Source organism: Rhincodon typus, chromosome 9 (genome assembly GCF_021869965.1).
Source record: "Rhincodon typus isolate 14 chromosome 9, sRhiTyp1.1, whole genome shotgun sequence".
In the NCBI taxonomy this organism is placed as follows: Eukaryota; Metazoa; Chordata; class Chondrichthyes; order Orectolobiformes; family Rhincodontidae; genus Rhincodon; species Rhincodon typus.
Window position 1 is genome coordinate 19,665,652 of NC_063340.1, and position 15,875 is coordinate 19,681,526.

A 15,875-nucleotide genomic window follows, 5' to 3' on the forward strand; every position below is an offset into this window, starting at 1 on the left:
AAAGTCTGTTTCCAGCGAGGTTACACAAGGTTTGAAGCTAGGGTCTTTCCTGTTTCAGTGCATATTCATGATTTGGACTTAAATGTACAGAGTATGATCAATAAATTTGTGAATGACATGAAAATTGGTAAGGTGGTAAATAAGGAGGAAAATAGTTGTCAGCTGCAGGAGGATATCAACAAACTGGTCTGACAGCACCTTGCAAAGAGGAATGTTGGTGTGCATTTCCACAGGTCTCTGAAGGCTGCAAGGCTGCCAGATAAGGTGGTTAAGGCACAAGACATACTTTGCTTTATCAATCAAGGTATAGGTTACAACAGCATGGAGGTTATGCTGGAACTGTAAAAAGATCACAACTGGAATACTACATGAAGTTCTGATCACCACATTATAGGGAGGATGTAATTGCACTGGAGAAAGATTTATCTGGGTACTACCTATGCCGTAGGATCGAACCGGTGGAAAAAAAAATTGGATAGGCTACGACTGTTTTCCTTGGAGCAGTGAAGATCGAGAATGGATCTGACAGGTCTAAAGCAAGGCACTTTTTCCAGTAGTAATCAGGTTAATAACTAGAAGACCATAAGATATAGGAGCAGAAGTAAACTATTCAGCTCATCAAGTCTGCTTTGTCATTCAATGAGATCTTGGCTGATCTGATCATCTTGAACTCCATTTTCCTGCCTTTCCCATAACTCTTGGTTACCTTGCATATTAAAAATCTGTCTATCTCAGCCTTGAATATAATTAATGACTCAGCCTCCACAGCCTACTGTTGTGAAGAATTCCAGATTCACTGCCCTCAGAGGGCATTCCTCCTTTGTCTTAAATGGGTAATTCCTAATTCTGATATACAGGTCCTAGTTTCTCACAAGAGGAAAACAACATTTCAGCGTCTACTGTGTCAAGTTCTTTAAGGATCTTATATGTTTCAATAGGGTCACCTCACATTCTCCAATATTTCAATCAGTACAGGCCCAATCTACTCAGCCTCTCCTCAAAAGACAATCCCTCCACACTTACTATCAGCTGAGTGAATCTCCTCTAGATTGCCTCCAATGCCAGTATATCTTTCCTTACATAAGAGGCCCAAATCTGTTCACAGTATTCCAGCTGTGGTTTGACTCGTCTTGTATAGTTTTAGCAATATCTCTAATTTTATACTGCATTCCCTTTGAAATAAAGGCCAACATTCTATTTGTGTTCCCTAATACCTGCTAAACTCAGATGCTAACTTTTGTGATTCAAGGACGAGGACTCCCAAATTCGTCTCATGTCACCTTCTATGTATTTTTCCATTTAAATAATATTTAGCTCTTCTATTCTTCCTGACAAAGTGCAAAACCTAATTTTTTCACTTTATATTCCATCTGCCAAGTTTTTGCCCACTCACTTCACCTGCTTATAATCGCATCCTCACCACTTGTCTTCCCACCTATTTTTGCATTATCTGCAAACTTGACTAGAATTCATTCATTTTCCTCATCATTAACATATATCATAAATAATTGTGGCCTTGGCATTGATTTCTGTGGTACACCTTCAGTTACAAGTTGCCATCTTGAAAATGGCCCCCTTAGCCATTATATGTACCTTACTTAAAACTGAGCCTTTTGAAACTCACTCTGTCCATTTTGCTATTACTTGCAAGTTTACCCTCAGTTTATTTTCTCTGTCTTTTAAAACCCAACATAATATGATCAAATAATAATAAACTTTACCAGTCCTCTGTTGTACCACTTACCTTTGACAGACTGTATGATTTTTCTTTCAATTGATGCTATCTTTAAATTCCCTGCTTCACCACGGAAGGGAGCTTATCCATTTCCTAGAATCCTCCTTCCTCACTGGAATATGTTCTTGAAGTGAGCCATGAACTATGTTCTTCAATGCCTGCCATTGTCCCTTAACTGCTTTATGCTTAGCACAGTAGTTTCTGATCCAAGTCCCTGCCTCTCAATGTTAACTGAATGTTAAAATTTACCATGCTATGGTCATTGTTTGAGGGGATCTTTTACTTTGACATCATTTATTAAATTTGCCTCATTACACATCAGCAGATCCAAAATATACTGACTCTGGGAGGTGAGGGGGCATGGATTTATGCCAAGAGGTAGATGGCTAAGGGGAGACTTGAGGAGAATGATTTTCACTCAGAGTCATAGGATCTGGGAACTCACTGTCTCAAAGGGCTGTTGAGTCAGAAACTCAAACATTTAAGCAGTTTCTAGATATCCACTTGCATTGCCATAGCCTGCAGGTCTACGAACCAAAAGTTGTAGTGTTGTCAGATCTTTGTTGACTGGTGCAGACACAATGGCCAGATGGCCTCCACTTGTGCTATAAAAGTCTATGAATCTTATTGAATGGCAGAGAGGCTTAAGGGCTGAATGACCTACAAGAACTTCTAATTTGTATGCTTAAGACACAATTAAGATGAACAGGGAGATTTATGAAATAAACAAGGTAAACCACAGCATGGTTTGATTAAGGATTTAAATAACAGCAAAGACCATTCTTATTTTGAAGACAATGCGGGCCTAGTCATTGCAGAAATGATTCTTGTATTTTTCTTATAAGGGTATATAATATGTAGAGATTGCATAACATGGCACAAGATGTGAAGCTCTCCCAAAGTTTACTTTGCAGTAAATTGAAGGCTTTTGCAACTTGTTAACAATTTTCATTTACAATGCAAAAACAAATCATCTTACAAAGTGATGCTTTAGAAGTTTTGATTTAACAATATTTCTCTTTAAAATTCTTATCCAAAGACACAACTGTAATGAGTGCCTTAATAACACATATTTCCAAGAGTTTAATGGCCCAAATTATGTTATCTTCATTAGCAGTAAATAACAAAACAAGTGACTGACCCTAAAAGTCCACCAACTTAAAATGTGCTAGAAGTCACAAATCAGCTCCAAATAGAAGATGCTGTACACCCTGAATTGAAATCTTACATAAACAACTGTTACACTGCACATTATAACATCTTCATCTTTCAACAGTTTCCTACTGTACAAACATGTAAAAATCTAGTCCACTAAAAGTTAGTTCAAGATAAACTGTACATGCCATTCATTCTATAAATGCAACACATACAATACTTTATTAGATTTAAGTATTTCAAAAATGAAGTACCATTGAAATCTGTATTGTGCAGTCAAATACAGACAGACATTCTACAGCAGTAGAATCTCATAAACAGGAATTAAATAAATGACCAGGTACATTTTAAAAAATAATTTGATCAGGACCCTGGCAGCACTCCCCTATTTATTTAAATAGGGTTCTGGGATTTACAACATTCAGCTAAACCAATGAAATCAACAAATTAAATTATAAACCAAATGTCTCAAAGGAAATCACCTCTGAACACTGAAAACTCCCCTCTGAACTGCAAAATTATCTCGAATCTCAGGTATGGATATTTAAAACGTAACCTTTTGAATTATAAAACCTGCATTAATATAGCACCTATAAGAGATAAGACAATACTCATAGGGCTAAAATCACGAAGACAAGGGAGTAAATAACCGAGACAAGATAAAACATACATGCTAACTAAATAAGGGGCTTTATCTTCTGAAGTCTCGAATGCAGAGTTTTCAGTTAGTCCACAGCTACACACCCCTGCTTAGACTACATCCAGTGTACTGAGAGAACTTCTGGACACCACAGCTTCAGAAGGAATATATAGGCTTTGAAGAAAGTGCATCATAACTTTACGGCCTCCAAATGGTGAAATTAACAGGGCAAATTAGACAAACTAAGATCATATTCCCTAGAAATTAGAAGTTTAATTGAGAAAGGGTCACTGGATCCAATATGTTAACTGTTTTTTTCTTCACAGATGCTGCCAGACCTGCTGAGCTTTTCCAGCAATTTCTGTTTTTGGTCCTTATTTTTATGTTTGATTCTCTTTGAAATAACAACCAACATTCCATTTGTCTTCTCCGTTACCTGCTGAACTTGGATGCTAGCTTTAGATGATTTTTGCATCAGTCTCCCAAAAAGGTAGAAGACAGAGGGTGGTGGTGGAGGGTTGTTTTTCGGACCAGAGGGCTGTGACCAGCGGTGTATCACAAGGATCATTGCTGGGTCCACTGATTTTTGTCTTTACATTAATGATTTAGATGTGAATACAGGAGGTATGGTCAATATGTTTGCGGATAACACCAAAATTGGTGGTGTAGTGGACAGCCAAGAAGGTTATCACAGAATTCATGGGGAATCAGATAGGCTGATAGGCCGAGGACTGGCAGAGTTTAATTTAGATAAATGTGGGGGGCTGCATTTTGGTGGGGCAAATCGGGGCAGGACTTATACACTTAATAGTAGGGTCCTGGGAACAAAGAGACCTTGGAGTGCAGGTTCATAATTCCTTGGAAGTGGAGTCATGGGTAGACAGGATAGTGAAGGCAGTGTTTGGTATGCTTGCCTTTACTGGTCACTATGTTGAGTATGGGAGTTGGGAGGTCATGTTACGGCTGTACGGGACATTGGTGAGGCCACTTTAGGAATATTGTGTTCTGGTCTCCCTGCTATAAGAAAGACATTGTGAAACTTGAAAGGGTTCAGAAAAAATTTTAGAATGTTGCCAGGGTTGGGGTGGTTTGAACTATAGAGAGAGGCTGAATAGGCTGGGACTATTTTCCCTGGAGCATCAGAGGCTGAGGCGTGACCTTATAGAAGTTTATAAAATCATGAGGGGCATGAATAGGGTGAATAGCCAAGATCTTTTCCCCAGGGTAGGGGAGTCCAAAGCTAGAGGGCATTGTTTTAAGGTGAAAGAAGAAAAATTTAAAAAGGGACCTAACTTTTCCACATAGAGGGTGGTGTGTGTATGGAATGGGCTGCCAGAGAAAGTGGTAAAGGCTGTTACAATTACAACATTTAAAAGGTATCTGGATGGGTATATGAATAGGAAGGGTTTAAGAGGGATATGGGCCAAATGCTGGCAAATGGGGCTAGATTAGTTTAGGATATCTGCTTGGCATGGACGAGTTGGACCAAAAGGTCTGTTTCCATGCTGTACATCTCAATGACTCTAATCACATTATGCAGCAGTTTTTTGCAGTCTTACTCCATTTAAATATATGTAGCTCCCGTATTTTTCCTGTTAAAGTGCATATCCTCATATGTTTCCACATGACATTCCATCTGGCAAGTTTTTGACTACTCACTTAACCTGTCCAAACTCCTCTGTAGACTTTGTCATCTTCGCCACTTGCCTTGCCACCTATTTTTATGTCATCTGCAAACTTGACTATAGTACACTCACTTTCCTCATCCAAATCATTAATATATATTGTAAATAGTTGTGGCCTTAGCACTGATTATTGTGGCAGCCCACTAGTTAACAGGCTGCTATCCTGAAAATAGTCCCTTATCCCAACACCCTATTCTTAGTTAACTAATATTCTATCCATACTAATATGATCCCCAACACCAAAGACTCTTATTTTGTTAAGCAGTCTAATGTGTGGTACCTCATTGAACACCTTCTGAAAAACCAAACATCACCTCCACTGGCTCCCCTCCATCTATCTTGCTTGTTACTGCCTCTAAGAATACCAATAAATTTGTTAGGCACGGTATCCCCTTCATAAAGCCATCCTGATTTGCTTGGTAATGTATTGTATTTTTAAATGCTCTGCTATATTATCCTTTTAAGATTCTAATATTTTCCAATAGTAGACATTAAGTTAAATGGTTTACAAATAATTGCTTTTGTTTCCTTCCTTTTTGAAGAAGTATGTTGCATTGGCAGTTTTCTAAACCTCAGACTTTTCCAACATCCAAAGATTCTTGGAAAATTACTACCAGCACTTGGATTATCCCTGGAGCTAGCTCCTTTAATATCTTATGATGCACCCAATTCAGTCCAGGGGACACATTGGCATTTTGCTTCACTAGTTTCCAAAGCTCTTTTTCCTCTTATGATAGTCATTGTATTTATTTCTGCTGCAAATAGTAATTGATGCAAGATAATGTTTTCATTTTAAATCTCAAATTGATTTTTGTTAACAACAGCTAAGGAGGAAAAGACATTGAGTTAAGTCATTGACAAAGGAAAAGGGCTCAAATGGCAAAATGGCCTAATTCTGTCCCTATCAAGTCCAGAATCTAGACTTAAGTGTACATCCAAGTTCCTGTTTCATTTATTGACAATCAGAATATCAAATCATCATAGTGAATTTGATCATGGGAACACTTTTGTAGAGGATGCAAAGGAAATTTATGATAAATATATCAGGGCTGAAGAAAACAGAATTGCTTGGCAGGAAAGAGGGATGGGCAAGGGGAAATTTAAATGGTATTCAAAATGATAAAGTATTCAGATTGAGTAAATAAAATGACATTGGTAACCAACATGATTGCTGACTGGAAACGGAGCAGACTGTGAGGCAAAAGCAGATGCAAAGGACTCTTGCACAGACACACTCCCTTATCTTTTCCATGGTTCCATGACTGTTTTTAATCAGCCCGTTTAATGCAAAAGTATTTACATTAGTATTTACGTTAGTAGAATTGTGTAGATATACTTTTGAATACTCATTGGCATTATCCACGGTTAGTTGTTAAGCCTTGGTATCTACAGGACCCCCTCTATTTTCATATATGTAAAAAGAGAGAATTACTAAAATTGTCACATGTAACAAAATAGATGCAATTGTAACTTGAATGTGGGTGAACATTTTAGAAGTAGAGCCCTAATAAGACGGGGTTAAGGAAAATCTCAACACAAATAAATACAATGACACCTGATTAGAAGATGATAGCTCTCAGAAGCTTAAGTAAAAACGTATTAAGTTAAAGTGGGAAGAAAAATTGGCACACAGGGTAGTTGGCTAACAATAAGATGTTTTAAAAGTAACCACAAAAAAGTAAACAACTAAAAATGAGTACTTATATATGAGTTTAGACACCAATGAAGGGCTGTTGCATAGTCCTGTAAGTGCAATAAGATAAAAAGAGACAAATGACTAAGTCACTAAATATAAAAAGGAAAGGAGGAATGTAGACACAAACTATTTAAGAAGTGAAGAAATAAAGTACAAGTAAAAAATGTCAGATCAGCTTCCTGGGTTGGACAATTATTTAACATAGGAGAAACAATAATTAAGATTTAGAAAATATATCTTTAGTTCAGTAGAAATGCATCAAGTTGCTTTATAGCAGGAATAAGATAGCATCTGATACCAAGTCAAAATGGCATAATAGGATGGTTGGGTATTAATGGAGATGGGGTGCAAATGTTATTTGCCACTTGTGGGCCAAAGCATGGACATCATCCAAGTCTGTTCGCATTTGAACATGGATTGCTTCAATATCTGATGAGTTATGAATGGTGCTGAACACTGTCTGATCATTGGCAAACATCCCCACTTCCGACCTTATGATGGAGGAAAAGCCGTTGATAAGCTGAAGATGGTTGAGCCTAGGACTCTACCCTGAGGAACTCCTGCAGAGATGTCCTGGAGCGGAGATAACTGATCACCAGCAACTACAACCATCTTCCTATGTGGCAGGTATACCTCGAACCAACCTAACCAATGTCTTTTGACGTTCAATGGTGTTACCATCACTAAATCCCCCAAAAATCAACATCCTTGGCGTTCCCATTGACTGGAAACTCATATAAATTTAGCTAGAAGAGCAGGTTACTGGCTAGGAATATTGTAGTGAATAACTCAGCTTCTGACTCCCCAGAGCCGGTTCACCACGAGTCAGGAATGTAATGAAATACTCCCCACTTTCCTGGATGAGTGCAGCATCAATAACACTCAAGAAGCTTGACACCATCCAGAACAAATCAGCCCACTTGATTGGCGCCAAACCCACAAGTATTTACTTTCTCCTCACTACTGCTCAGCAGCAGCAATGTGTACTGTGTAAATTCGCCAAGACCTGGGGTTTCAGGTACATGGTTCCTTGAAAGTGGCATCACAGGTAGACAGGGTGGTGAAGGCATGCTTGCCTTCATTAGTCAGAGCACTGAGTATGGGAGTTGGAATATCATGTCATGTGAGGCCACTTTTGGAGTACAGTGTACAGTTTTCATTGCCCTGCTATATGGAGGATATTATTAAATTGTTCAGGGTGCAGAAAAGGTTTACAAGGGTGTTACCAGGACTGGAAGGTTTGAGTTATGAGGACAGGCGCAATAGGTTGGGACATTATCGTCCCTGGAGTGCAGGACGTTGTGAGGTGACCTTATAGAGGTTATGAGGGGCATAGATAAGGTGAACAGCAAAAGGTGTTTTCCCTAGTGAAGGGGAATTCAAAACCAGGGGGTATATTTTTAAGTTAGGAGGAGAAACATTTAAAAGGGACCTGAGCAGCAACTTTTTCCGCACAGAGTGGTTCATATGTGGAGTGAACTGCCAGAGGAAGTGACAGATGCAGGTACAGTTACAACATCTAAAAGACATGTGGACAGGTACATGAATAGAAAAGGTTTAGAGAGATATAGGTCAAACGCACGCAAACAGGACTAGTTTAGCTGGGAAACTTGGTCGGCATGGACAAGCTGGACTGAAGGGTCTGTTTCCGTGCTGCATGACTTTATGACTGGCAATCAAAAGCTTGGTCAAAGAGATCGATTTTAAGGAGGGACTTCAAGGAGGAGTGGTAGAAACTGATTTTCAGGGAGAATTAGGTTGGTAAAAACTGATTGGATACAAGTACTACACAATAACTTTATAAAAGGAGAATATTGAAGCAAAGAAATATCCTTAAAGTTAAAATAAATTAGATACATAACAAACATACAGAATATTACACTAAGTTAGTCAAGCAAAACGTTAGGACAACATGTTGAGACCACTGGATCCTGAGGAGAATGGGAAAATACAAAAGAAAAAGCTGTAGAAATTGAGCATCGGTGCACACTGAATATCTGACAAGATGCTAACAGAATACCTATTCTCAAAACAAAAGCTAACTAAGGCAATTTAACATCCATGCTGGAAAAAGTTTTAGAATCTTTAGTTAATTATGAAATTACTAGACTATATTTTCCGCAAAAATAATTATAAGAAGTAGACACAGATTTTAGGAAGGAAGACCAAGCTTGACAAACCTAAGAGTTATTTTCAAATGTTGTTGTGGATATGGAAAATTTACAGCAAATTTCAGAAGTCTTGACAAGGTGCCACATCGATGAATATCAGAGCAAAGTTAGGTCTGAGCAAATAATGGCAAATTCTCAAACTAGACAGATGACGTGAGTAAAGGATATCCCAAAAGATCTCTGTTCAGATATATACCTGTCCTGGGGTTTTCTTTACCATGCCATACTAAATTCTGCAAAGATGGTCCACATTACATTCTGGAAGATCAACATCATGATACCTTTAGAATTTTGAGCAAATATCTGACAACTCACACAGCTTCAGAGTGAGGAATTGCAACAAGTGCATCAATTAGTGTAGATATTTTCTAATTAACTTGTTCAGTTGTCATTACACACCTGGACATCCTAGCCCAGAGGTAGAGGCACTGCCACTTTGCCACAAAGGCCCTCCAATTAGAGCATGTATTTCACCCATTTATTTTTCATGCAGTCGTAGTGTGGAAAGCAGTTAGTCTATTGTGTGGTCTTGCAACCGACAGTTCTCCAGAGTTGAGACACGAGTAATTATTTTCCAAAAAATTAAACACATTAGTTACATCATGCTGTGTCTGTCACAACAGTATTGTAATCTATGTATCTTGTAGTTTATTTTATTCAATTACGATTGGTATTAAATAAGTACAATAGTTCCTAATCATACCTTTAGAAGTTCAAAATAGTGCAGGCAATGGTAAACAGGTGCCAGTAACAGTCTGGGAAGAACATATTGCACAGCTTCCTTGAAACCTTCACCAATTGACTGAAATGAAATTCATCAATTCGTTATGTAAATTATGTAAATAATTACATTTACATTTGTAGTTGCTGTTTAAGCGGTAGAATTTAAGCTGTAGAAATGCTCACCTGCAAGTAGAATGCAGCACCTGGCTTTGATAAAAGGCTGAGAAAATGATCATGAAAGCCAGGCCGCAGTATGTCCTGTGCATAGTTTTCATATGGATCGAATGCTAACTCCTGGAAAAAAAAGTAGACATAGATGCCTGTCAATATATCAGGAAATTAAGTTGAATTTTTGCACTGTTCATGTAAAATTTATAGTAAAAAGAGTAAGCACTCAATTTTTGGACAAGGCAAAACATCTGCAAACAGGTGACATCAGTCAAACTAAGAGCAGCTTTGAGATGATAAATTCACAAGCAAGCACTTCATGAATAAGGTTATCCTTCAGTTTGCTTAAATGAAAACTTTTGAAATAGCTCGAAAGTGCTATTTTATAGCAATCTTATAGAATCAACCAGTAGTTCCCTCTGTTGTTTTAAAACAAGTTCCAATACAACTAAAACTGTAAAATTTCAAGCATTTGCTTCCAGTTCTGGTCTGGTGAGCTGGAAAGGCTTATTACTTGAATCCTCACACAAGTGAGGGTTTAGACTTTATTTTATCTTTGAATAACCTGCAGTTTTCTAACAAATACTGCTGGTCAGAGGGTTTTACAAAGTTAACTTATTCCCCTAACCGTTCTAAACAATATCCTTTTCTTAGGGAGACAATACCTATTTCCGACTTCAGTCGCATCTCCTTTAAACTTAGTACAAAAGTTTCTGAACTAAATATTTTTTAAAAACTTGCTTCTCCTAGATTCAGCCCATAAGATCCAGCCATTATGTCAGGCTGTCAATGACAAGACCAATCCATCTACTTCCTTCAAGCTGCTCATCAGAGAGCTCGGTGTACCTTTTGGAAGAAGAGATGCAAGCACTTCTCATCTGGTTCTACAAAGTGGCCTCAGGGCCCCAAAGGTGATTGGGATAGACTGTGAGTCAAAAGGTGAGGCTTGCTGTCTTGTCCCTATTGGTCGGCATTTCCAACTTAGACCTCTATCCATGATAGCAGAAGCAGATTTGGATTCATTTTCTGGAGTCGAGACATTTCTCTTTCTCTCTCTCTCTCTCTCTCTCGCCTTTAGAACACCTTTGAGAGTTAATAATCTTCTCATGTTCGTCTTCATCTGTTTGTTGCACAATTCTCCACCATTTGTACTCAAGTTTGAGTTCCCCATTATTTTCTGACATCAACAGTTTCACATTCAACTTCCATGTTCTCCTGCCAATCTTCTAGTCTTTCTGACAGTCAACCAGTAGGAAACAGTGCTCAAAGATGAATACTGGCTTGATGCTGAATCTGACTGAGTGCTCAGGACACAAACAGGAATCCTATCCTGAAACAGATAGGCCAACCTGGTCTCGAATAGATGTATTTTTGCAGTGATCTGTCTGTAGGGTTGTTGAATATATCACATATCTCTATCATTAGAACCAAAAGTCAAAATAAATTTCGTTTTGCTGTAGGCATTACCAGATTGTTACCACAGTTGAACTCCCCAGCCTAGATTAGAGGTAACATTTCTGGTCCAGTTCTGAGGAAGGGTCACCGGACCTGAAACGTTAACTCTGATTTTATTCTTCACAGATGCTGCCAGACCTGCTAAACTTTGCCAGTAACTTCTGTTTTTATTCCTGATTTACAGCATCCACAGTTCTTTTGGTTTTTATTCCCCAACCTAGATTGACCAACCTGGGCATCAACAGCAAAGAGCTGATAAAAGACAGCCAGCCAATTGTTGTTTAGAACAGGGACATACATGGTGATCAACCTCGTAGTAGTTCGCCCTTTAAAGATGATCGCTGAGGGAGGAATCATGTGACTTGCTAGTTCAATCAGGGACTGAGCAGGGAATCTGGATGAGTACAGAACTTGCAGCTGAATCGGAGAACTAAGCATCTAAGGATGTGTAATGTACACAGTAAATAAGCGTTATCAGTTGTATTAGACCATTAATGTTTTCTAAGTTAACCAATAGAGCCAAGCTCTGAAGTTATTACAAACCTGAACAGAGCATTTTTGTATGTCACGTCTGCTGTAAGCAGGCAACCATCTGCCACCACTTTGACTTGGATGACAGTAAAATTGCCTCCTTACAGCAGGATACCCAGGTAGGAGCAACAGCAATCATTTTGTCCTCACCAGATTAGTGTCCATAAGTAGTGAGATGTGTTAGTCCACATTCCTGTAAAAACAGTAAGCCTATTTTGACTTAGGTGGAGTAGACCAAGAAGGAAACACATCATGTTTGTAGGGTTGTTGAATATATCACATATCTTTATCATTAGAACCAAAAGTCAAAATAGATTTCGTTTTGCTGTAGGCATTACCAGATTGTTACCACAGTTGAACTCCCCTGACGCCACTCATGATTATAGGAAGAAGACTAATTTAGAGTGTAGAGTTTACCACCCAATTCTCAATGCTAGCCCCAGCCCTTCAGTATATTCTTGAATACCCATTGCATTTACAAATTAATACATTACTGCAGGCAGAGATAGTAAACCTGGTCACTAAAGAAAGGAATGTCCTATGAAAGTGACTGTGCGACAGTCATGTAAGCAGGATGTTTGGGTTGTCCTCCGTTGTTGCTATCCCTCCTTCCTGTTCCTCATTAGCAGTGTTGCTTCTGTTGGTTTTCCCCCAACTTAGGTGGACTAGGTACTTCAGAGACCCTAGCTTCCTCAAACTGGGGTCTCCCATTCAAGACTGGAGAAGAATTTTTTCCCTCATGGGCTGTTAATCTTTTTTATCCTAACGTAGTGGAGATTGAACTATTGAATAAATTCAAAAGTTGAGTTCTACAGATTTTTGATCTGCAAGGGGATTGAAGATTTGAGAGACCGGCTGGAAATTGACATTAAGGCCATAATTCGGACAGCCATGATCTTATTGAGTAGTAGACCAGGCCTGAGGGACCAAATGGCCTACTTGTGCTGTTTCTACTGGTCACATAATACTCTATATTCTGCACACAGTATGGTCTCAAATTTCATCTGGCAGCCAGTCTTTGAACAAAAACAAACAATTTAAGGAGACATTAAATTTATAGATTAATAATGCTTTTGACAAAAACACGTTCCTATTTCTGGATCCATCCATTTCCGAGGATGAACTATCAATAAAGAATATCAGAAATGCTTGCCCAGGTACTGGTGAGGCCACACCTGCAGTACTGTGTACAGTTTTCATCTCCTTACTCGAGAAAGGGTGTACTTGTACTCGGGGGCGGGGGCAGGGGGGAGGGGGTGCAGATGCACGCAGGGAAGGCTCACTCAGTTGATTCTAGTTGAGAGGTTTGGCTTCGGAGGAGAGATTGAGTAGACTGGGACTATTGGAATTTCGAACAATGGGGGGGGTGGTTGGGGGGGGGCGCAGGCAGGATATTATAGAAGCATATAAAATTAAGAAGGTAGTATAAGATAGAAACAGGGAGGTTGTTTCCATTGTTGGGTAAAACTATAACTGGGGCCCATAGACTCAAAATGAGGGGGATCAGATTCAGGATTGAGTAGAAGAGGAACTTATAATTACTTATACTGATACACACTTTTAAAATAATCATGTTCCAAAGGGTTTTACATGAGTGTTATGAAGCACAATTTGACACCAAGCCATTTAATGCCATATTAGGGATAGATGGCTGACCATTTTGTCAAAGAAGTAGGTTTTAATAATTGACTTCAAGGAAAGAGGGCAGCACGGTGGCTCAGTGGTTAGCACTGCTGCCTCACAGCGCCAGGGACCTGGGTTCAATTCCACCCTCGGGCGACTGTCTGTGTGGAGTTTGCACATTCTCCCCGTGTCTGCGTGGGTTTCCTCTGGGTGCTCCCGTTTCCTCCCACAGTCCAAAGATGTGCAGGCTAGGTGGATTGGCTATGCTAAATTTTTGCCCGTAGTGTTCAGGGATCTGTAGATTAGGTGGGATGTTCCAAGGGTTGGTGTGGACTTGTTGGGCCGAAGAGCCTGTTTCCACACTGTAGGGATTCTATGATTGTATGAAAGAAGCAATTGTTGAGAGTTGGTAAGGGTTAGAGAGCAAATTCAAGAGGTTAAAGGACAAGGTTGCTGACAGCAATAGCCATCAACGGTGGAGCTACTTACTCAAGGCAACTAAATTAGGAGGGGTAAGGAAGTGGTGCAAGAGAACTACAAATGTTACATTCCTGTTCAAAAAGGGGACAGTAATAAGCCCAACAACTGTAATTCAGTCAATCCACCATTAGCAGGGGAGAAACTTTTGGAGACAATAATTAGTGACACTGAAGAAAAGTCAGCACATATTTATTCATGAAACACCACATTTGACTAAATTGATTCAATTCTTTGATAAAGTAACTGACAAAGTTGAAAGGTAAGGCATTTGATAAAGTACCACATAATAGACGTGACAGCAAAATTGAAGCCCATTGGATAAAATGGGCAGTGGCTGCATGATACAAAAATGACTATGGAATAGAAAATAAGGTAGTGGTGAAAAGATGTTGTGCAAACGTAAAGGGAAGATATACTGGCTGTTGGTATTAGGATCTTTGAAACATGTATTTATAACCTAGACTTGGGTATATTTTCAAAGATGGCAGACAACACAAAATTTCAAAACATGATGGGCTGAGACTGAAGTAGACAGGAGTGATGTTATGGAGGTGAAAACAGGTAGTCATGAGGATGGAGAACATGGTCAGAAGCCCATATCAGGATGAAAAGGATGGCAAAAGAGCAAACTGTCTGGATCAGCTTCAGACACGAAACAGGGTAGGGTCAGAATCAAAGTTATGATAGGCTTTTGTAAATACTTTCAGGCCTGCTGTGAAAGACCAGGTGAATTAAAACAATGAGCTAATTCTTTTCAATATGCGATCAAGAGCATGATGGACCAAATAGCCTTATCATGTGTTGTAAGATTTTGTATATACCATGAAATTACTCAGTTTAGAAATTCACCTGTGACCCTGTCTCACAATTGCTTATCCACCTTCCAAGAGGTCTGATCTCAAGGCAGCACTTTACACTGATCTAAGGTGGGTTATGTGACTTTGGATATTGGGCAGTTCAGAAAAACCCCAAAAGTGGTCTTAACATTTTATGAGTTGCAAGTATCTCTGTACCAGAGAATATACAGCAACAGGACCAGACCACTTGATGAGAATATCTAAGCCCACCCCAAAAGGTACAACACCACCACAGTCCAAGAAGTATTTTCTTCCATTTTGACAGGAGGTTAAAAATTAAATTTTTTACTTATAAACTGCACTTTTCAGCACATATGCTTTTTTGATAAAACAGGAAAATCAAGCAATTATTATTAAGAAAATTTCATTCAAAAAAGTAATCACATCAGGAGTTTTGTTTTGATCTTACAACTTACTTCAGCTAAGTCTTCGAAACAGCTTCCCACTAATGGATGAGGGCTGCCTTCATCTGTCATTTCCACAGTATCTTCAATTAGGCCCAATAACTTCACAGTCAACTCGTGGATATCCACAATACGACTAAATATGGTTTCTACATCCTGTGAGAAGACAACAGCAATTATAACATGAAACTAAAGTTTCCCAAGATCCTCAAAAAAATTAAGTGCCCACTTCCCCATCTGATCAAGATCCCGCTGTGATTTTTCATAACCTTCCTCACTATCAACGATACCTCCTCATTTTATATCATCCGCAAACTTACTAAGCTTGCTTTGTACATTCACATCCAGATCATTTCTGTAAATAACAAATAACAAAAGGTCCCAGCACCAACCCCCGTGGCACACAGGACTCCAGTCCGAGAAACAACCTTCAACCATCACCCTCTGCTTCTTACCATTGAGCCAATTTTGAATCCAATTAGTTAGCTCTCCCTGGATCCCAAGTGACCTAACCTTCATGACTAGCCTGCCGTGCAGGACCTTGTCAAAGGC

General features: G+C 39.1%; 1 protein-coding gene across 1 annotated transcript in view; it reads right to left on the bottom strand.

Moving 5' to 3' along the window:
- sos1 (son of sevenless homolog 1 (Drosophila)) overlaps positions 1–15,875 on the bottom strand; it is a 216,869-nt gene that overhangs the window by 18,576 nt on the left and 182,418 nt on the right. Inside the window, exons 3-5 of the mRNA XM_048600934.1 lie at positions 15,336–15,512; positions 9,989–10,099; positions 9,786–9,884 (exon numbers count right to left, since the gene is read on the bottom strand). Coding sequence (XP_048456891.1) covers positions 9,786–9,884; positions 9,989–10,099; positions 15,336–15,512 — 387 coding nt within the window. The remainder of the gene's footprint in view (positions 1–9,785; positions 9,885–9,988; positions 10,100–15,335; positions 15,513–15,875) is intronic.